Genomic DNA, 23,891 nt, shown 5'->3' on the forward strand with positions numbered 1-23,891 from the left:
CCAAATATGCAGTGCTGGTGGCCAGTTTGTATAGTTCTATCTTTTCATTGCTTTACTGTATATGTTAAATATTCTGTGTTCAATTATTGTTTCAGGTTATTTGATTTGAAGGAAGCAGGTTATGTTCCAAGATCACCATCTCTTTATTTTTCGCTATTATTGTACGTTTTGACTCCCTCCGTCCAAAAAAAAAAATAAATAAAATGGAAAAACTTTAGAATGAATGGTGTTTCAATAATAACATAGTTTCACTTTCTTGTGCCATCCAATACAAATTATTCTGATACAAAAAAAAAATAAATGTCTTAATGACGGTTCAAAACAAAAGGGAGAGTCATCAAATTTAGGTACCTGTTAGATTGGACATATATTCGAAAAAAAAATAATCTATTACAAGCCCCGAAGAGCCTAATTCGAATTTCGGGGTGAATAAATAAAACAGGACAGATAAAGGGACTATAGTATTTCAAGAGAAAATGCAAAATTAGCATGGTTTCTAGAGAAATATCTTTTTGAATGACTTAACAAAGGATCATCTTTAGTTTTAATGTTTAGATGATCATGAATTAAATAACATGTTACAAGATAATATTTAAATAAATGGTCTATAGTAGCAGCAATAAATTTTTTTACCCTCCAAGATAAATTATTCTGATACAAAAATTTATCTGTTAATGACGGTTCAAAATAAAAGGGATAGTCAAGAAACTTAGAGACCTATTAGATAAGACATTTATTCAAAAAAATCACTGTTACAAGCCGCAAAGAGCCTATTGGAACTTAGGGGTGAATACATAAAAAGAGCACAGATAAAGGGACTACAGCATTTAAAGAGAAATTGCGAAAATTAGCATGATTTCTAGGGAAATATATTTTGAATGGCTTAATAAAGGATCATCTTTAATTTTAATTTATTTTTAGAAAAACATTAGTTAAAATAACAAATTTAAAGATAATATTTAAATAAATGGTCTTAAGTGACAACAGTTTTGTTGTACCCTCCAAGACAAATTATTCCGATACAAAAAAAAACATATATTAAAAACGGTTCAAAATAAAAGAGATAGTCAACAAATTCAGAGACCTATTAGATATGGTATTTATTTTTAAAAATTACTATTAAAAGCCCTGAAGGACCCAATTCTAATTTCGAGGACAATAAATAAAGATATAACGCATAAAAAGACTATAGTATTTAAACAGAAAATAGGGAAATTAGCATGGTTTCCAGGGAAATATCTTTTTCAATGGCTTAACAAAGGATTATCTTTAGTTTTAATTTATTTTAAGCCAAACATTAGTTAAAATAACAAGTTAAAAGATATCATTTTAGTAAACGGTATTTTAGTAAACTGGTACAAAAATTTATACCCTTCAAGACAAATTATTCTGATACAAAAATATATATATATATATATATATATATATATATATATATATATATATATATATATATATATATATTAATGACGGTACAAAATAAAGGGAATAGTCAGCACATTCAGAGACAGAGATGATATTAATTTAAAACGAAAAATTTCTATTACAAGTCCTGAAGGACCCAATACGGATTTCGGGGACAAAAACTAAAAACAGGACAAATAAAGAAACTATATTATTTCAAGGCAATATGACGAAATTAAATGGTCTTAAGTAAAAAAAAAATGTACCCTCCAAGACAAATTATTCTGATACAAAAATACATATATTAATGACGGTTCAAAATAAAGCGGATAGTCAACACATTCAGAGACAGAGATGATATTAATTTAAAACGAAAAATTTCAATTACAAGCCCTGAAGGACCCAATAGAATTTTGAGGACAATAAATAAATACAGGACAAATAAAGGGACTATATTATTTCAACGCAATATGAAGAAATTAGCATGGTTTCTAAGATATTTTAAACATATTAACAAAGGATCATATTTAGTTTTAGTTTATTTTTAACCAAACATTAGTCAAAATAGGAAACTGAAATATACATTTAAAAATAAACATTCTTTGGTAATTACAAAATTTCATTTTTTTTTTTACCCTATACCATAATTTATTCTGATACAAGTCTACATCTTACTAACAGTTCAGAAAACAAGAGATATATAAGTCAACAGTTTAGTGACCTGTTGAATAAAGTAAGAAACACGCTTCAAGAATAAATGGGGGAAATTAGTACTGGTTTCCAGGGAAATATATTCTTGAATGCCCTTACAAAGGACCATCTTCAAAACTTGGAATAATCAATAGAAATGGCTATTCGCGGTCTTGCTGGGAGTTTCCTAGTCTAGAAAATTTGCTGGGAAAGAAATCGTGTCCCTGTTCCAGAATCAAATGATATTGTTAAGATGAAAAGATAGCTAAGATTAATAACAAAATCAATAATTGGGAACAATCAATAATAAGTAAATTTATTTAATAGATTACTAGTCAAAACACAAAATCGCAAAGGAACGAGGACAATTAACAGCCAGTGAAAAAAATAATGAAAATTATGCAAATATTTCGGTCAAGACCTCCGCTTGACCGTCCTCAGTGCAAAATAAACTGATAAAAAAAAAAAAAAAAAAACCTTAAAAGAAAATGCAAAACTAAAATATGATAACCCTTTCACCCTTACTGAGAAAGGCGAGCGCAACAATTCTAGCCATTGGTTAATAAAGATATTAGGTAATAAAAAGCAACTTTCTAATTGCCCTTCAAAACTTTTGAGCTTAAAGATTTACTTTTGAAGGCGAATTCACGTCAATAAGCTCTTCTATTCAACGCAGAAACCCAGGATTTTTGTTAAGAAGAGGGGGATTAAAAACCCTACAAAACACAACAAAACCTATTTTTGTTACTATTTTACGATTCGTACATAAATTTCGGGGATAGGGGCAAACCAAATAGCCCCCCTCGCCCCATGGATACGTCCATGGTTCTATTCATAAGGCATTTCCCATTCAAATTACTATTGTGCTTGAGCAGTTGTTCTTGAACATCAAGGGGGAATCAAGGGGGGAATCTTAAACATCAAGGGGGAAACATCAACTCTTTACATTAAAGTTAAACTTTAATGTAAAGAGTTGAGGGTTAAGGAGGAGACAGTCCCCTCCCAATTAAGATAAAAATTTCACTTCATGTTGAGTTTTAACATCATTTTACTCTTATTTGAAAAATATTCAATTTCTATTTGTTTTTAATACCATCCTAAGAGTTACCCTAAATGTGAGAGGGCCACTGCTACCGACGCATTTAGGAAAGATGGTGCCACCGCACAGCAGTACTGTTTCTGAAACTCGGAAAATCAATATATACTTTTTTTGTAATTTTGAGTCGTTAATAATCTCAATAGTCTCAAATTTTCATTCGACAGGTTTTCGATCCTCTTTGGGGCAATACTGACAGCAGAAATTGTTATCTTTCTGTGGTGTTATCTTTTTTGATTCTAAAAAAGGGCACAAGAACTTTTAGATTCCTTAAAATGAGTCTTTTGCTGATTTTTTCCGAAAAAAAAAAATTACAATGTAGATTTCAACTGAGCCTAAGCTAATTGTCTCCGAATACTGACAGCTATAAACCAGTTATTGTCTGACCTTGCAGATCCAAATTCTTGGGTGTGTCCTGGCTAATACACAAGTACCCTTGAAACCTCTACATGTCTTGAACTTAGATGTACGATTTTCATGAAGGTTACTCGTCCACTTGCAAGAGTTTGACTCCTTTTCGAAAATTAAATAAAAAAAAAAACAAGTTTTTTTTATCTAAAAGTAAGGAGCGACAAGAAAACTTAAAACAGACAGAAATTACTCGGTATATGAAAGGGTCTGTTCCCTCCTCAACACTCCGATCTTTGCGCTAAAGTTTGACTCTTTCTCTCAACTCTACTTTTTTAAAACAGTAAAAAAAAAAAAACTTTAGCGTAAAGAGCGGGGCGCTGAGGAGGGAATGGCCCCCTTCATATACGGAGTTATTTCTGTTCGTTTTAAGTTTAGTGTCACTCCTTACTTTCAGTTAAAAAAAACTTATTTTTTCTATTTAATTTCTGAATGTTTTTGAATTAATGCCTGTTTGGATTTTGGCTCTCCGCACAGGAATAATTACGACGAAATTTGCATATTGTTTTTTAAACTTTTAATTTCAGTCAGAGTGAGCCTTTTCGCGACATTCTAGGACCACTGGATCGATACGATCACCCCTATAAAAAAAAAAAAAAAAAAAACGCATCCGTGATCTGTCAGGTGGAAAGAAACACGAAATTCCAAATTTTATGGCACTTGATTTTAACCAAGTGACATATAGCAATCGAAAATTCTGTCGGTCTATCTGTCTGTACCGGTTTTGCCACTTTAGGCACCTCCAGGTAAGCTAGGACGATGAAATTTGGCAGACGTATCAGGGACCGGACCAAATTAAATCAGAAATAGTCGTTTTCACGATTTGACCGTCTGGGGGGGGGGAGTGGGGGTCGGTTAATTCGGATAAAATAGAAAGAACGAAGTATTTTTAACTTACGAACGGGTGATGGAATCTTAATAAAATTTGATGTTTGGAAGGATATCGTATCTCAAGAGCTCTTATGCTAAATCCCGACCACATCCGGTGACACTGACATTGGGGGGAGTTGGGGGGCCTAAAATCTTTAAACGCTTAGAATGGAGGGATCGGGATGAAACTTGGTGGGAAAAATAATCAGAAGTCCTAGATACAGGATTGACATAACCAGAATGCATCTGCTCTTTTTGTGGGAGTTGGGGGGGGGTTTAATTCTGAAAATTAGAAAAATGACGTATTTATAAGTTACGAAGCAGTGATCGAATCTTAATGAAATTTGAAGTTTGGAAGAATAACGCGTCTCAGAGCTCTTATTCTAAATCCCGACTGGATCCGGTGACATTGGGGAGAATTGAGGGGGGACCTAAAATCTCGGAAAACGCTTAGAGTTGAGGGATCGGGAAAAAACTTGGTGGTAAAAATAATCATAAGTCCTAGATACGTGACTGAAATAACCGGAACGGATTCGCTCTCTTTGGGGGAGTTGGGGGAGGAGGGTTAATTCTGAAAAATTAAATAAAATTAGGAATTTTTAACTTACAAAGGAGTGACCGGATCTTAATAAAATTTGATGTTTAGAAGGATATCGCGTCCCAGAGCTCTTATTTTAAATCCCGACCGGATCCGGTGAAGGAGAAGTTGGGGGAACCTAAAATCTTGGAAAACGCTTAGAGAGGAGGTTCGGGATGAAACTTGGTGAGAAAAATAAGCACAAGTCCTAGATAAGGGATTGACATAACCGGAACGGATCAGCTGTCTTTGGGGAAGTTGGGGGAGGATTAATTCTAAAAAAATTAGAAAAACTGAGGTATTTTTGACTTACGAAAGAGTGATCGTATCTTAATGAAATTTTATATTTAGAGGGACCTCGAAACTCAGATCTCTTATTTTAAATCCCGACCGGATCCAGTGTCATTAGGAGGGGGGCCGGAAATTTTGGAAAACGTTTAAAGCGGAGAGATCAGGATGAAACTTAGTGGAAAGAATAAGCACAAGTCCAAGATAGGTGACTGACATAACCGGAACAGATCTGCTCTCTTTGGTAGAGTTGGGGGGGGGGGGTAATTCGGAAAAATTAGAAAAAATGAGGTATTTGTAACTTACGAACGGGTGATTGGATTTTAATTATATTTGATATTTAGAAAGATATTGTGCTTCAGAACTCTCATTTTAAGTCTCGACCAAATCCGGTGACATTGAAGGGAGTTGGAGGGGGAAACCGGAATTCTTAGAAAATGAGAAAATCAAGGTATCTTACGAATGGGTGATCGGATCTTAATGAAACTTGATATATAGAATAATCTTATGTCTCTGACGCTCAATTTTCAATTCGATCTGGATCCGGGGACATAGAGGGTTGGAGGGGGGAAACAGAAATCTTGAAAACCGGAAATCTTGGAAAACCCTTAGAGTGGAGAGATCGGGGTAAAACTTGACGGGAAGAATAAGCACAAGTTATAGATACGAGATTGACATAATTGGTACGGATCCGTTCTCTTTGAGGGAGCTGGGGGTTGTTAATTTGGAAAAATCCGAAAAATTGAGGTATGTTTAGCTTAAGTACGGGTGACCAGATCTTAATAAAATTGGATATTTAGAAAGAAATCATGTCTCAGAGCTCTTATTTCAAATCCCGACCAGATCTTTTGACATTGGGGGGAGTTGGAGGGAGAAACCGGAAATCTTGGAAAACGCTCATAAACGTCGTAGTTAAGTGATTGACGTAACCGGACTGGATTCACTCTCTTTGGTGGAGTTAGGTGGTGGGGTCCAGTGCTTTGGCGAGTGGTGCTTCTGGACGTGCTAGGACGATGAAAATTGGTAGGCGTGTCAGTGAGCTGCACAAATTGACTTGATAAAGTCCTTTTCCCCGATTAGACCATCTGGGGGGCTGAAGGGAGAGGAAAAATTAGAACAACTGAGGTATTTTTAACTTACGAGCGGGTGATCAGATCTTAATGAATTTTGATATTTAGAAGGACTCGTGACTCAGACCTTTTATTTTAAATCCCAACCGGCATTAAGCCTCTGATTTTCCTTTTAAAGCAATCTATTGATGCTTAGGATTTTGCTAGAGCTCATACCATATAAACTCTTGGCTCTTGGCTCTTCCGACCTCGTCACAAGTGCCATATGAGTTCTTAGCTCTTGTTGTAGATAGGAGCTAGAAACTTCTACTGTAGGGTTCTCTGATACGCTGAATCTGATGGTGTGATTTTCGTTAAGAGACTATATTAAAATAGGGTGTTTCGTCCTATTTTCTAAAGTAATGCGAATTTTCTCAGACTCGTAACTTTTGATGGGTAAAACTAAACTTGATAAAACTTATATATTTAAAAACAGCATTAAAATAAGGTTCTTTTGATGTAACTATTGGTATCAAAAATGTGTTTTTTAGAGTTTCGGTTACTATTGAGCCGGGTTGCTCCTTACTACAATTAAATAAAAAAAAAATTTTAATGAAAGTAAGTAGCAACATTAAAACTTAAAACGAACAGAAATTACTCCGTATATGAAAGGAGCCTTTTCTCCTCAACGCCTCGCTCTTTACGCTAAAGTTTGACTCGTTCTCTAACTCTACTTTTTAAAACAGTAAAAAACTTTAGCATAAAGAGCGGGGTGTTGAGGAGGTAAAGCCCCTTTCATATACGGAGTAATTTCTGCTCGTTTTAAGTTTTAATGTTGCTCCTTACTTTCATTAAAAAAAAAACTTTTTTTATTTAATTTCTGGACGTTTTTGAATTACTGCATGTTTTGATCTTGGCTCTCCGCACATAAATAATTAAAACGAAATTTGCATATTAATTTTTTTATTTTTTTTTTGGCTAAATGGCTTTCTCATAGTTTTAATCGGAAGATTTTGAGAAAAAAGCAGAGACGGAGGAGGCCTAGTTGCCCTCCAATTTTTTGATTTCTTAAAAAGGCAACAAGAACTTTTAATATTTTACAAACGTATTCGTTAGTAAAAAATAAACGTAACTTACGAATTAACTTGCGTAACGAACTTCTATAGTCGTATGTTTTTATTGCGTATATGAAGGGGTTCACCCCTCGTCGATACCTCGCTCTTTACACTAAAACTTAAATTTTGTCCCAATTCCTTAAGAATGACCTCTGAATCACAAAGGCCATAGAATAAATAGTTGAAATTACTAAAAACACTATAGCATAAAGAGTGAGGCATTAACAGGAGGTAAACCCTCATATGCGTAATAATTTTTGTCCATTTTAAATTTTAATACTGCTCCTTACTTTCAGTGGAAAAAACTTTTTTATTTATTTTTTCATTGTTTTTTCAAACAATGCTAGAAAATCCTGCACCCTCTACATTGAAATTATCTTTCTCAATGAGAAGTTCCTGCATGGAAATATCCTCCCACGTAACCCCCCCCCAACTAAAAAATCCCCCTGAAAATGTCTGTACACTTCCCAGTAACCATTACTATATGTAAACACAGGTCAAAGTTTGTAACTTGCAGCCCCTCCCCCGGGGACTGTGGGGGAGTAAGTCGTCCCCAAAGACATAGCTATTAGATTATTCGATTATGGTGAATAAAATGGATATCTCGGAATCTTCATTCGGTGATTTTGGGGGAAAATGAGCGTGGGAGGGGGCCTAGGCGCCCTCCAATTTTTTTGGTCATTTAAAAAGGGCACTAGAACTTTTAATTTCCGTTAATATGAGCCCTCTCACGACACTCTAGGACCACTCAGCCAATACGATCACCCCTGGAAAAAAAATAATAAATAAACACGCATCCGTGATCTGTCTTCTGGCAAAAAATGCGAAATTCCACATTTATGTAGATAGGAGCTTGAAAATTTTCTCTGATACGCTGAATCTGATGGTGGGATTTTTGTTAAGATCGTATGACTTTTAGGGGGTGTTTCCCCCTATTTTCTAAAATGAGCAAATTTCCTCAGGCTCGTAACTTTCGATGGGTAAGACTAATCTTGATGAAACTTATATATTTAAAATCAGCATTAAAATGCGATTCTTTGATGTAACTATCAAACAGTTCGTGGTAACGAACTGTAGTAAGGAGCGACCCGGCTCAATAGTAACCAAAACTCTAAAAAATGGAATTTTGATACCAATAGCTACATAAAAAAATTGCATTTTAATGCTGATTTCAAATATATAACTTTCATCGAGATTAGTCTGACCTATCAAAAGTTACGAGCCTGAGAAAATTTGCCTCATTTTAGAAAATAGGGGAAAACACCCCCTAAAAGTCATACAATCTTAACGAAAATCACACCATCAGATTCAGCGTATCAGAGAACCTTATTGTAGAAGTTTCAAGCTCCTATCTACAAAAATGTGGAATTTCACATTTTTTGCCAGAAGACAAATCACGGATGCGTGTTTATTTATTTTTTTTCCAGGGGTGATCGTATCGACCCAGTCGTCCTAGAATGTCGGGGGAGGGCTCATTCTAACGGAAATAGAAAGTTCTAGTGCCCTTTTTAAGCGACCAAAAAAATTGGAGGGCACCTAGGCCCCCTCCACGCTCATTTTTTCCCAAAAGTCACCGAATCAAAATTCTGAGATAGCCATTTTATTTACCATAGTCGAAACACCTAATAACTATGTCTTTGGGGACGACTTACTACCCCGCAGTCTCCCTGGGAGGGATTGCAAGTTACAAACTTTGACCTGTGTTTACATATAGTAATGGTTACAGGGAAATGTACGGACGTTTTCAGGGGGGATTTTTTTGGTTTGGGAGGGAGAGTTTATGTGGGGGGGGGGGGGTTACGCGGGAGGATCTTTCCATGGAAAAACTTATCATGGGGGAAGAGACTTTCAATGAAGGGGGCGCAGGATTTTCTTGCATTATTTAAAAAAACAAAGAAAAAATAAAATAAAAAATAAAATATGAGAAGTTTTTTCTACTGAAAGTGAGGAGCAGCATTAAAACTCAAAACGAGAAGAAATTATTGCGCATATGAGGGGTTTACCTCCTCGTAATACCTCGCTCTTTACGTGAAAGTATTTTTAGTAATTTCAGCTATTTATTCTACGGCCTTTGTGATTCAAGGGTCATTCTTAAGGAAGTGGGACAGAATTTATGCTTTAGTGTAAAGAGCGAGGTATCGACGAGGGGTGAACTCCCTCATATACGCAATAAAAATATACGAACATAGAAGTTCGTTACATAAGTTAATTCGTAAATTACGAATATTGTTTACTAATGAAAATGTTCGTAAAACCATTAAAAGTTCTAGTTGCCTTTTTAAGTAATCAAAAAATTAGAGGGCAGCTAGGCTTCCTCCCTCTCTCCTTTTTTCTCAAAATCTTTCGATTAAAACTATGAGAAAGCCATTTAGCCGAAAAGAAAATTAATATGCAAATTTCGTTTTAATTATTTATGTGCGGAGAGCCAAGATCAAAACATGCATGAATTAAAAAACGTCAAGAAATTAAATTAAAAAAAACAAGTTTTTTTAAATGAAAGTAAGGAGCGACATTAAAACTTAAAACGAACAGAAATTACTCCGTATATGAAAGGGGCTTTTCTTCCTCAACGCCCCGCTCTTTACGCTAAAGTTTTTTCCTTTTTTAAAAAGTAGAGCTAAGAGAAAGAGTCAAACTTTTGCGTACAGAGGGAGGCGTTGAGGAAGAAAAGTCCCTTCCATATAAGGAGTAATTTCTGTTCGTTTTAGGTCTTAATGTCGCTCCTTACTTTCATTTAAAAAAAACTTGTTTTTTTTATTTAATTGGTATCAAAATTCCATTTTTTAGAGTTTCAGTTACTATTGAGCCGGGTCGCTCTTTATCACAGTTCGTTACCACAAACTGTTTGATCTCCCAATTTCTTACAGGTTAGTAGTCTTTAGTGAAATACTGATCATCTTTGAATTTAATGAATTTCGAATATTTAAAGCTTCCAAAAAAAATTCGACTCTGTTGATGCATATACTATTATCAAAATTCCTTTTTCTAAACTGAAGACTGAAAAAAAAATGACCGTAGATTGTTTGTTAACATATACTGATGTTTCTTCCATACAGTTTGATAATTTTTTAATTATGAGAGTAACAAAAGTGAAAAATTTTTAAACGTTTTTGTTTTTAGTAAAGTTAAAATTATGTTCTGGTCTTTAGAAGGCATGGGGATAATTAGCCCAACTCATGTTAATGAGTAGGGCTGACAAACTTTTGAACTTGACTCGGTGATTTATTGCAATTTCTGTTCGTTTTGAGTTTCATTTATTTATTGATAGTGATTTATCGTCTTTTAAAACTGGAAGATTATTTGACTTTATTTCTGCTCATTCTTGGCTTAATGGAGTTCTTTATTTTCTTTGAAAAACTTGCTTCGAGGAAAGTTGTTTAAATTAATTTGTGTTCGTTTTTTATTGGCATAGTCTTTTTCATGGAGAAATAATTTTTATATCTTTTCATTTCTTTTCTATGAGAATCCATAGTAAGGGTTGCTATTTGCATGTTGGAGAAACTTCTTCAACAATTTTTAATCCTGACATAAACAGTATTTTTTAATTTGATTTTACAACTTCTGAAGTTGACCTGAAAAATAAAACTTAATATCATTCTCCGAAGATTCGAGAAATTTCGGGAAAATATGAGGTGTGACTGTGTTTAAGGGGGGGGGGGGGGGGTATTCACCCTCCGATCACTTTGAATCTTAAAAAGGGTATTAGAACTTATGATTACCAGTCCAATAAGCCCCCTCTGAAATTTATATGACCACCATTTCTTTAAAAAACCTCATATGCCCCTTGGCATAACTTACAATCATTGCCCTGAGAGCTTCGGGAGGGTTGTATTCCTCAAAGGACCATTTTCTGACCTTTCAACTACGCTGAACAAAACAGCTATCTCAAAATTTTTGTTGGATGTGTTAGAGATGTGTTCGGACGTGGGAGGGGGGTTAGTTTCTCTCCAATCGCTTTCAACTATTAAAAGGGCACTAGCCCCTTTAATTTCCAATCAAATGAGCTTTTTTTGAAGCTTCTATTACAACAAATGGTCATCTCAAAATTTTATCAGATTCATTTTGGGAAGATACGAAGTGTGGGTCGGGGGGTAACCACCCTCTGACTAATCAAAATCTTACAAAAGGCACTAGAACTTCTTATTCCAGGTCCAATGAGCCTTCTTCGAAGTTTATACGACCACCCGTTCTATACAAACATTATATAACCCCAGGGCATCACTTAAACCACTGCCCTGATGGCTGTGGTAGGGGGGGGGTCATCCTCAAAGCAATAATTTCCGGAATTTTCAACTACGTTGAACAAAACGGTTATCTCGAAAATTTTGATTGGATGTGTTTGGGAAATGGTGGGCATGGAAGGGGGACTAGTTGGCATCCAGTCACTTTCCACTATTAAAAAGGGCACTAGCCCTTTCAACTTCCAGTCGAATAAGCTCTTTTTGAAATTTCTACGACAACTTCTTCGATACAAAGTGCCATGGGCTAAAACAAACCAAAAAAACTAATAAATAAATAAACAAAAAAATTATACATAGTGACCGCATCACCCTTTACTTAGGCAGCGCCATTCCGTTGTCTATAATTATCATATGACTCTTTTTAGGCCCTTAATAGAGTTCTTTAGCTTATGCTGAGAACCTAACTTCTCTGCTATCCCACTACCAGTCATCCCTGCCACCTCACCTCCCTGTCACTTTCCTCGGCGCTTAAAAATAGATTAAAGTCTGGGAAACGAAATGAACCACAAAACATAATAAAAAGCCACCTCCATGCATGAACTGTGGGTGACTTTAGCTGCGCGTAACTAGGGAGTATCCTGTAGCCCCCCCCCCCTAAAAGATCAAAAATTACACTAACTACAGGGATAGAAGAACACAAAATATCAATAAGGGAGCCCAGCTTTTGCCCCCCCCCAGAAAAAAAGCATAAATTTTGTATTCACTCCTACCAAGAAGCATGCGGGTGGCCTTGATATTCTGTTCTTCAAGTTTGCATTTTTGAAAGAGAGCATTATACTAAATTTTAATTAAGTCACAATTAAACAATTTGCAATTTGCAAAATGATCACGCCGTGCAATTTTTTATGAGTTATAAAACTATTTGTGGCTTAAATGCCAAGTTTAATTTTTTAGTTCACATTTGGCATGATTTTAAACTGCTAGTTTTATAACATAAATCATAAAAACCCAAGTAACCTATGACGAAAATGAGTGTTTATTAATTCTTACAGTGAAACTGAATAAATTTATTTTCCTATTAACAAAAATGCCGTATTTTCATTTATATTAAATATAAAAAAAGTGTTTTAACTGAAAGTCAGGAGCAACATCAAAACTAAAACGAGCAGAAATTATTACTTATAGGAGGGGGTTGCCCTCTCCTCAATACCTCCCTCTTTACACTAAAGTTATTTTTAGATTATTATTCTAATCAAAAGGCCCGTGTGTTTCAAGAGTCGTTCTTAAAGAATTGGGACAAAAAGTAAAAGTTTAGCGTAAAGAGCGAGGTATTGAGGAGAAGGTATCCCCCCTCATTTAAGCAATAATTCCTGTTCGTCTTAAGTTTTGATGTTGCTCCTTACTTTCAATTGACAAAAACTTTCTATTGAAAGTTTTTCAATTGAAAAAGAACCTCTATGGAAAATTCCTTCGCTTAATGGACAATCCCTCCATGTAAACTTATTCCCACGTACCCCCCCCCCCCCCTCACCTGCCATGAAATTTCATCTCAGGCAATTTCATTCTAGCTGAACATTCCCAGAGAAAAATTTCTTGTGGACGGTTCCAGGTGAAAATATATTCTTAGCGCACTTTCATTTGAAAAGATTGTTTTTAAAATCATGCCGGAAATCCCCTCTCCTGTACAAAAGTTTTCCCACAAACAACCCGCCCCCAGTAGAAGGTTGCTCCCAAAGGTAACTCCCTCAAAGGAAATTCCCCTCCTGCGGAAACATACTCTAGAAAACTCCAACCCGGTAAATGTATACATATTTTCCAATAACAAATACTATACGCAAACACTAAACAAAATTTTTAACTTTTAAATTAATTTTTATTAATTTTAATTTTAATTAAATTTTAATTTTTCAAACCGCACCGCTGTTTTCCAAAGCATGTGCTTTGTTTCCAAAGATCACTGACTGAAAATTAACCTTGGCAATGGTTTATCTTTTAGTTTTATCCCGTTTTCCGTTCTCTGTTTTTTTCTTTCCATTCTTTTGTTTGTTCGTGTGCAGAGGACTTACTACATATCGGGCATTCATGATATACCTGGCAACACAAAACGCAAAAAAAAAAAAAATATTAAAAAACAAGCAAATATGCCAATTTACTCTAAGAGTACAAACTTTCAAACTTTACATAGAAAATAATTATTTGGCTGTCCAAAGTTAAAAGTACGTATATACCGACTCATTCACTATCGGGACATATGACAATAAAAAGAATACAAAAATCAAATGGTATTACTATGGTCGTATCAAGGATTTTTTTTAGGGGGGGGGGGGTAAAAAAATTATAAACGCATAAAAAAAATTTATATTCATTTTTGTTACGTTTTACGAGTTGGAAAAAACATTTCAGGGGGGGGACACTTCCTGGATACAGCCTGGGGTATTAGCAAGATTCTCATGAACCAACATATATTAAAAATAGCGAGTTGAAACTAGGTAACCAGCAAGTTTATGAATTTTGCAATCAAAAAAAAAAGTTAGAATAATGGTAGCAATAATAAAGAAAATACAAGGATATGCTCTTATTCTTATTTTTTTTTTTTTTTTCAAATATATCAGTGTCCAGGTTTAGACTAGAGTCACAAAGGTACCTCGAGGGTCATATGTCAAATGTTAAGAAAAATAATTAAAAAACATTAGTGTTCACATCGACCAGTAAATTATGCACGAAAATATCCAAAAATTGAAATAAAGGATTTAACAGAAGTCGGAGAAGACCTGGGCTTTTTTCAAAGTTACGAACAAAAAAAAATATGATATCTAATCGTGGCAGGACCTAGGAATTATATTCGGGGAGGGGGGTCAGAAAAACTTTATAAAAATTTCAGGGGGGTTCAAACCAGGTTGTCCCCCTAGAAAAGACCATTTAACCTAATTATAGTTAAACAGTGGAGTTAACTTTCATCCGCGTTATGTTGATCTTAATTTTTTTCGATTGCATTCCCCTACACACCTAATGTATATCAACGACACCAAAAATTTCTTGGTGAAATCTTGCTGATTGTAACAGAAAATTGAGTTTATATAAGACAATCATACTTTTGATACAAGGATGGTTTCAAATTTTATTACTAGTATCAGTATTCTGCAGTGTCGTAGATTCAGATCTATGGCCGCATCCAGGGGAGGAGGTGCCAATTTTGAGCCCCTCCAAAAAAAATTGTAACTTGTGAAAAAGTAACAAAAATGCAAATAAATAAGTTTTTGATACATTTTCCAAAGTTCTTTTTGATGCCAACTCTGAACAAAATCCCAGGATATTCCCTTGTTCAAATCCCTCCGAGTCTTATAAGACAAACTCATGCCCCCTTTGAAATAGCTTAGAAGATTTTAGGAAAATCTACCTTCAATAACTTCAACTCGTGTCGAGCATAGCTCGATTTTGAGCATTATTTCTTGTGAAAGCACAACTGTTGCCCTAATGGTTGGCGGCCGTAAACCTGGCCGTAAATCTGGCGGTTTCCACCGTAAACCTGATTTAGACCGCAAACCTTGAGCCTCAAGTTGTCGAAAAATGAAAAGTGCGCATACGTACTTTTACCCTTGGACGGCTCTATTATATACAGGATATTACCTATCAGTAGGCAAAATTATTTTCTGAGGAGTATCAGCTGTATCATTCATCTCACAATCACTATTCCGAAGTTCACTACGATCATTCGGTAATAAAGTTCGTCTCGGACTATCCGATTCAAAATCATCATTCAAATCTGGCCTATTACTCGACCTGCGCGTTTTAGTCATTACCAAAGGCGACGAATTCGACGTACTATTAGCAATATCTTCACAACTCGCCAGCGGCGCCAGATAAAGTCTTACGCGCCGCTGCTCTTGATTTCGCATAGCGGCTATCTCCTCAGCGTCGGCATAAATTATTGACGGGTCATCAATACTAACCATTTTGACGAAATCCTTGTCAAAATCACAAATCTATATTCTAATATTTAAACTTGTCATGTGACAAACGCACGGTCCATGATCTTATGAATGAACAATAGGGCAAACAGAACGCAACTGTTTACCCTAAAGTGACTTTCCCAGGGAAATTTGGCAAAATCGATCAATTGAACTGGGATAAGCAAACGCGGGAACAGAGGCCATCTATGCCAATATTTAAACATCGAGCATAAAGGACAAAATAATATAGAAATAATATGAAAAGGAGAAACTTCGCAAGAAGAAATTTTACAATATCTAAAGACAGAAAAAATGCCGAGGCAACGTTATAGCAACATTTGTTGATAAAAATCAAAATTACGCACGACTGCAGCGCCAATTACGTTCCTCGTTCGTAATTTCTCGAGTTGAACGTCGTTCAACTTTCAAGCATAAAATTCTTCACTAACCAATCAGAGTCGAGATTTAAGGCATAAATGTTAAAACTAGAAAAGGTTGAAACTATGAACAGCTTTTTTTTAATCTTTGATATGAACTTGACAAAAGTTAAGAAAACCTAGTGTTAGTAGAGAACAGTTGGACTCAAATTAGTATTGGTGCTAACTCTTCAAACTAATTTTTTGCAATTTTAATTTTTTGCTTTTGAAATACAACTGTGACGCCAAAATAAAAATGAAATACCGTGCTATTTATAAAATTATGCATTTTTTGTCGACAGACGTGACTATGACGTGGCTCGAACACAAAAGAATAAATCAGCGTTGTCAACGCAGTACAACTGAATCGTATTTGGTACAATTGGAGGTCCTGGTTCAATGCGGTACATTTGGACAAGTTTTGGTACAATCATATTTTCCGGTAAATTTCGGTTTCGTTTGCTTATTTCTGAGTTGGACGTTTGTTCAAGTTTTAGTTTCGTGAAAAACTTTTTTTGTTACAGCAAAGTTTTAACGTCCTATTCAGATGTTATAAATTAATCTCTTGCGGTACAATTTTAGTCGGAATAATGGTAGAGTTTATTTCAAAGTGTTGGCAACATTAGAATAAATAGGATAAGAGAAAAAAATATGTACACTATTAAATCTTAGCGCATACAAAGTCTACTGGAGAATTTATGTCCCCTTAAAAAACGAAAACAAAAAACAAACGATGAAGCCTTTCCTTTTATGGGCATGATCATGGTGAAAAAATGAGCAATTATCCTCCTTTACTAACACACTCAATTTCTGCTAAAATTTTTTTTCAACAGGTGACGACAAGCACCTCCAACACCCTTGCCTTTCCTGTAAGGCACACTAGAGATGGCACAGAAAGATAATTTTATGGGGGGAGGGGGACAAAGCAATAGCAATCTTTTTACCAGTGTTTAACTGGGAGGATTTCTTGGTTTAGTCGTTTTTAAGTTGTTTTAATATCTTGTTTCTCAGGATTGAGAGGTCTCAGGATTGAGACTCGGTCCCCTGTTCCTCCCAGATGAAATCTATGCATAAGCAGTATAACTACTAATTTTAAAGAGATACATATCCCATTGTTGGCCAAAAAATAGAGCCACAATATAATATTTTCACACGAGAGACATTTTCAATCATACTATTATAAAATAATGACAGGTTTATACAAAGACAAAATTATTAGAAAATTTAAAGAAAATCTCCTAAAGTTTTCAGAAAAGTGATGAGTCTTTTATTTTATTTACAAAGCAAAGACATCTGGTGAATAAACTGAGGAGAAAAGCAACGTCTGATTATTATGGAAATAAGTTTGAATAAGCTGTAAATAAGTTGTAAAGGTAATATGAAGGAAACGTGGATTATCTTAAACAAGATCAAAGGGTGGTAGGGGAAAAGAGACCTCAAGAGACATTAATTTGGATGGGTGCAACCTTGGTGATTCAACTGACATTGTAAATAAGTTTGCTAATTTTTCTCAAATACTGGCTCCAAGGTGCAATCTAGTGTTAGCAAAAAATATAATGAAACGAACTTCAATACTATTAATGACGTCCATGGTGAAACTTTAAATATGGAATTTCAGTCGTGTACGAGTGAAGAAGTGTGTAAAGTTGTGCAGTCAGGTCTGTCAGTCAGGTCAGTCTAATTCTGCCAATGCTGATGTTTGTCCCTTCGAGCTCTTAAAGTGATTTTATGATATATTCTTCCCTGTCTAGTTTTTATCATAAATCTTTACCTAGAAAAGGGTAGTTTTCCGGTGCAATTTAAGATGGCGAAGATCATTTCATTTCACAAAGTGTGGTCGCAAGTCAGATTTAGAAAACTGGAAACCCATATCAATTCTACCCATCTTTTCAAATATACTGGAGACAGTGGTACATAAAGGGCTCTATAATTTCCTTCAGATGAATAGGATTTTGAGTCAGACACAGTTTGGGTTTCGTAAGGACCATTCCACGACACAAGCCTTAAAACACCAGGTTTAAAGTTTTAACTGTGCATTAAAATCAGGTAACGTACCTATGTCTATTTTCATTAACATTAGAAAAGCGTTTGACACGATTGACTACCAAGTATTGCTTCATTGAATAAGAAGTCTTGGAATACATGGAGTTTATCCAAGATGGTTTGAGAGCTATCTTTACGGTAGATCCCTTAAAGTCGTTTTAAATGATGTAGTCTCATCATCTTTTCCTGTAAAGTGTAGTGTGCCTTAGGGCTCTGTGCTGGGCCCTTTACTTTATCTAGTTTACGTGGATATGATGCGCTTTTACCTCTAGGATGCATGCATTACTTCTTTTGCGGATGACACTGTGCTAACAGAATTTGCCAAATCGGTTAATACTGTCGACTGATTTGTTGATGACGGTTGACTGATGACGGCTGACAGTTGACTGTCAGTCAACCGTCAACAGTCAACCAACCAGTCGATGATTTAATAGCAAAAGCTAATGATGCTCTCAAAAGATTAGAAGTGTTTACAAGTTTAAGTTGGCTGTGTGTAAATGTAAAGAAAACGTTTTTACTGACATTCTGTAGAGCGGGTGATTCTGCTGATGTAAGTAGTAAAGTCCTGTTAGGTGAAAAGCCTATTTTACAAGTTAAATCACTGAGATACATTGGCTTCCATATTGATTCTAATCTATCGTGGAAGCATCATAGCGACATTATTTCCGCCAAAATTACGCATGGAGTTGGCATCCTGTCAACACTGAAGCATATTCTGGAACGTACTTTTCGCACGATATATTTTACAATAATCTACCCGTATATATCATACAAATGTATAGTTTGGAGCAGCAATTTTTATGTTAATTATAAGCGTGTGCAAATTCTACAAAATAAAGCAGCAAAAATAATTGGGAAGTAGGTAAAAGAAGAAGGTAAAAGATGCTAGAGACACCAGTGCATGCTTCAAGTCTCGAAGGTCGAATCTCGAATTCGATGTTGGACCGATAAGGGACTATTAAGCGGCGATGTTTGTGTTAAATTCTGTATATAATCTAGTCCCGAAAACTTTTAATGAGTTTTACCGTTTTACGTGTAATTTTCATGAGCATGATACAAAAAGATGTGATAACTTGGTTGTGGATATTCAAAATAGTGTAACATCTGGTTTTACTTTGAAGTATCTTGGCCCTTTTGTATGAAATTCACTTCCTGTGAGTGTTGGAAGGCTGAGCACCTTCCACAGTTTAAAAAAAAGACTAAAGAGTATTTGTTGGAGATTAGTTTCTTTTGGAGGAAGGATTGGAGTGGTTTATAGGGCTGGAGGGAGGACCGGGTTGGGGTGGATGGAGCTGTATCTGGATGAGAGTTGTTACTCTAGGGTTTTTGAGAGAGGCTGATTGTCTTTTTTCATTATTATTTTAATTAATGTGGGATGCTTCTAGGAACATTTATGTATTTTTTTATCATTATTAATTTAGGATGCCCTCAGAAATGTTTCTGTAGTTAATCGCTACCCGTTAGCAAAATTAAAATTTTTCCCTAGCGTAGTGATTTATTTCTGTAACAGTTTATATTTCTGTTTATTATGTAAATAAAAGAAAAACGTAAAGTAAAGAAACTCGCGCAAGGTCCTCTAGCCCCTTGATCAGAACCCAGGAGGGCAATGGTTATGACCAAGGAAAACTAAATCATAAAAATGTGTATAAAACATTTACCTTATTAAATTAGTATTAATTGTATATATTTATAATTATTTATCCGTAACTTTCTATTTCAAAAACGGCACTATATTTTTTTCTGAAAATTGGCTGAAAAAAAGTTCGGAATTAAAAAGATTTCCGAACAAAACAAGATGAAAATAAAGATTTATTTTTGCAACAGATATTTTAAAAAAAAATCTTTCTTTTCACCGAGCGCAGTTTATTCCCCTGGTGCTAAATTTAAGTACTAGACTAAGTGATAAATTTAGACAAATCAAAAGATTGTTGTTGAGTAATAAGCCAACGAAGATTAAACAAGACCTCTTTATAACTAAATTTTTAAATTATTAATGCAGCGAATACCCAGTGAATACAACAGTGTTCACCGCAGGGACCAATTCAGGGGGGCTCCGGAGCATCCCTGATAATTTTGAGTTTTGACAAATTTGTTGCACAGTCTGATGAATCCCCCTCTCCATTGGAATAGATGGAGAACCCCCTAGATTATAAATCCCTCCATAGGTAGAACCCTCTATATTTCAAATCTTCCTTTTCTGATAATGTCATATTTTAAAAATACATCCCTCAAACTCTGCGAAATAGGGACCACTACCAAGTATTTACCACTCCCTGGATATTGAAAAATACCCATTTGGCATTTCCATTAAAACGCCCTTTTTGGCATTTCCCTTGAAAAGAAAAATGAAAAAAAGAAACAGAATTACCCCCTTGATTTAGAAAAATACATTTTACTCCCACACCTACATTTCGGTGAACTGACGTCGCTGTCTGGACTCTCCACTCCCATCGTATTTCAAACCTTCCTGAATTTGCGCCGACTTCTTTCCGAATTATCAGATTTTTTTTTATACTGTTATTAGTAGTAGTAGAACAATTTTATTAGAAATAAAAAATTCTTAATCAATAGAACAACATAAGCGAAGCTTGCGAGGCTGTGCTAAATTCAAAGAAAATAAAGAGACAATATGGAGAATAAGAAAATATGGAGAATGAGACCATATACCGAAATCAACAAAAAAAAACCATAAACAATACACTACCTTGCGTGACCCCAAGACAACAACAAAAACAAACAAAAAAATACATAAATATTACAAATAAATAACCTATGTAAAATTTATTTTAGTTAATCTGTTTCAAAAGCATACCTACCGAGCAACTCCACACGTAAATCAGACTTAAACTGGCCAAGGCTACCTATTTCATTGATATCTATACTCAGTTTAATTTATGGGCTCCTTTCGCAAAAAAAAACTGCGCATTCGCCAGAAGGAACAGCATCTTGTTTCCCCTTCACAGATGAAAGGAAAAAAACCCTATTCCCTTTTTTCCCTACACAGATTTGGTCAACTCAGAAACCTAAGAATCATTGAGCTATAACAACAAAAAGAGATCTCACAGACATCTAAAGTTTATACTAACCAGATAAGTTGTTTATATTTACATAATGACATGACAGTGACTACCGCGGCTAAGCTTTTAAAGTTCTACAGAAATAAATATCTGTTAAAAGAACAATCACTGGTTAGAATACTGGACTGAAATCAAAATTGATTCACCGAAAAAACACAATAAGAAAATTAAATAAATCAAAACAAAAATTTCAGCTGGAAGTAAAGAGCAACATTAAAACTTAAAATAAACAGAAATTATTACGTATGTGAGGGGGGCTGCCCCTTTCTCGTCCCTAAATTTTTATGCTAAAGCCTTAAAGTTCTTTAGAAATATATCTCATTAAAGTTCAAAGTTCTTTGTGTTTCAGGAGTCGTTCTTAAAGAATTGGGACGAAAAGTCAAACCTCTGCGTAAAGAGTGAGAGAGGAAGGGGCAGCCTCCTTCAAATATGGAGTAATTTCATTTCGTTTTGAGTTTAATGTTGCTCCTTGATTTCAGCTGAAAAGACTTCTTTTAAAAAAATAATTTTTGACTGTGGCGGGTCATGCTACTCCTTAAGGCATAGTTGAATTTGGATTTTTCAACTATGCTGAAAAAAATGGCAATCTTAAAATTTTGATCGGACGTCTTTGAGGAAAAATGGACGTAGGAGGGGACTAGTTGCCCTTGAATCCTTTTTGTCAGATAAAAGGGGCGTTAGAACTCTTAATTTCCGTTTGAATGAGCCCTCTTTTAATCTTTTATGACCATTAGTACGACAGGATCACCTTGGACAAAAAAAAATAAGAAACTCACGCATCCTATATCTTCTGCAAAAAAAAAAAAAAAAAAAAAAAAAAAAAAAAAAAAAAAATTCGTTGACAATATGCTGAATCTTATGGTGCTATTCTCCTTAAGGACTTTCTGTGGGTATTTCCCCCTTTCGAAAATAAGGCATATTTCCTCATGTCCGAAGCTTCTGATGGGAAACATTAAACCTAATAATTTTTATATAGTTGGAATCAGCATAAGAAATTAATACATTTTATGTATTATTTATTATGAAATTCCTTTCTTTAGAATTTCGGTTACTATTAGGCCAAGTCTCTATTTACTTTTAGTTCGTTAATACGAACTGTTTGATAGGAAGAGTGTATGAAGTCCATTTTCAAAAGTCCATTTTAACCGCAAACTTTGTTTTTAACCGCAAAGTTTGCGCAAACGCAAACTTTGTTTTTATTGCTCCAAGAAATCTTCAGTCTTTGTTACTTGGAGCAATAAGACAAGCTTACCAGAAAGGCCGTGTCATGGGGGAGGGGAGTTACCTGGTTTGAAACCCCCCAAAATTTTTTGTCCGACTCGTAAAAAAAATGGAGATGAACAAATTTTGACCCGTTTTTTAAATTTCTTTTGTACCCTCCCCCACCCAAACAAAAATCCTTGCTACACCCTTGCTTCCCAACACCTACTATACATACAAAATAGGGGACAAATCCTCCCTTTTAAAATTCATAACTAGAATCAGGGCCGTACCCAATATTCTTGCTGGGGGGGATCAAAACGGGTAACCCCCATACTGGATGCAGCTATGATGAAAATACGTCTTTTTCTTAGCTTTTTTTTCTAAATTCTTCAAGTTACTAATCGTAACAATTCCCAAGTTATTTTATTACGTTCCCAAACTTAGTTTTGATTTCGACATTTCCGCTGTGTGAGTCTTTATGTAAATATATTTTAATTATAAAATAAATCAAATTGTCTTTAAAAAAATTAAATTAATAATTACATTACTATAGGTAAAAACTTATTTAGCTCCTTAGACCCAACTGATCCATTCGTAATGAAAGAAAACTAATTTTCCTAATTTTTGGCAGATTCTCCACGTTCTTAAAACAAGTTTTGTTTCAAATTTACCAATAATGTTTAAATTTTCACTAATTTGAATATTATAAAGTAAATTTTCTTAAGTTTTTCTAGCCTAGGCATTTACTAAACTAGGGGCAAACCTATCTTATCAAGGTCGTAATAAGATTCGATGTTTGAATTTAAGTTCAGAAAATGTAAGGCCCTGGTGACACTAGGTTTTGTCCCCCCCCCAAAAAAAAAATTACCCTGAAAACCAGTTACACGCCTTCCCATGACCTATGCATTTAGAATTATTGTACTGAATCATTCCTGCGTGCACTTATAACCTTTTAAATAAAAAGACACCAATAAATAAAAAGATACCATGGAAAATTTTACTAGCAATAAAATCATACTTATCAGTTGGTGGTTCACCATCCAGGATGTTTCCCGGCCTTTCGTCATCAATAAACTGTTTCATCTCCAAAATCGTGCCATCTGCAAGGTATAAAGCATAAAATTATTTCAGCTAATATTCATTAATCATTGTCAGAGGAAATTCTTCAATGTTCCCTTATAATTACATTCGGTGTATAATTTTCATTCATTTATTTTTTGCCTTAGAAACTTGGGTAGTAGCTTTTTCTTTTGGAAATTGGAAGTCCAGTTTCCCTTATGAATGTCGAAAGTGATTAGGAAGACAACCATACTCCCTCCCTTACCCTTATTTGTCATCCTCTTTCCCCGCACCCAACCTTCTGCCGTCAGATAAAAATTTGACATAACCATTTCGATCAAAATAGTCTAATGATCCCCTAAGAAAACCTCAGGGGGTGAAATGACCCCCACAGACTCTTTGGCAAGGGCCGTAAGTTATACAAACTTTAATTTTTTTAAAGATAAACTCTATAGGGGAAAGGGG

The 23,891-nt window shown here is 35.0% G+C and overlaps 1 protein-coding gene across 4 annotated transcripts in view; it reads right to left on the reverse strand.

Annotated features, from left to right (window-relative positions):
• Positions 1-23,891, reverse strand: part of LOC136026574 (equilibrative nucleoside transporter 1-like) — a 112,123-nt gene that overhangs the window by 55,275 nt on the left and 32,957 nt on the right. For 3 of the 4 annotated variants that reach the window (XM_065703278.1, XM_065703276.1, XM_065703279.1), the window contains one exon: positions 23,386-23,467. In XM_065703278.1, coding sequence (XP_065559350.1) covers positions 23,386-23,467 — 82 coding nt within the window. Of the gene's footprint in view, positions 1-15,305; positions 15,747-23,385; positions 23,468-23,891 lie in introns of those variants that run through there. The other variant, XM_065703275.1, reaches the window with a different exon arrangement.

Source organism: Artemia franciscana, chromosome 4, assembly GCF_032884065.1.
Source record: "Artemia franciscana chromosome 4, ASM3288406v1, whole genome shotgun sequence".
In the NCBI taxonomy this organism is placed as follows: domain Eukaryota; kingdom Metazoa; phylum Arthropoda; class Branchiopoda; order Anostraca; family Artemiidae; genus Artemia; species Artemia franciscana.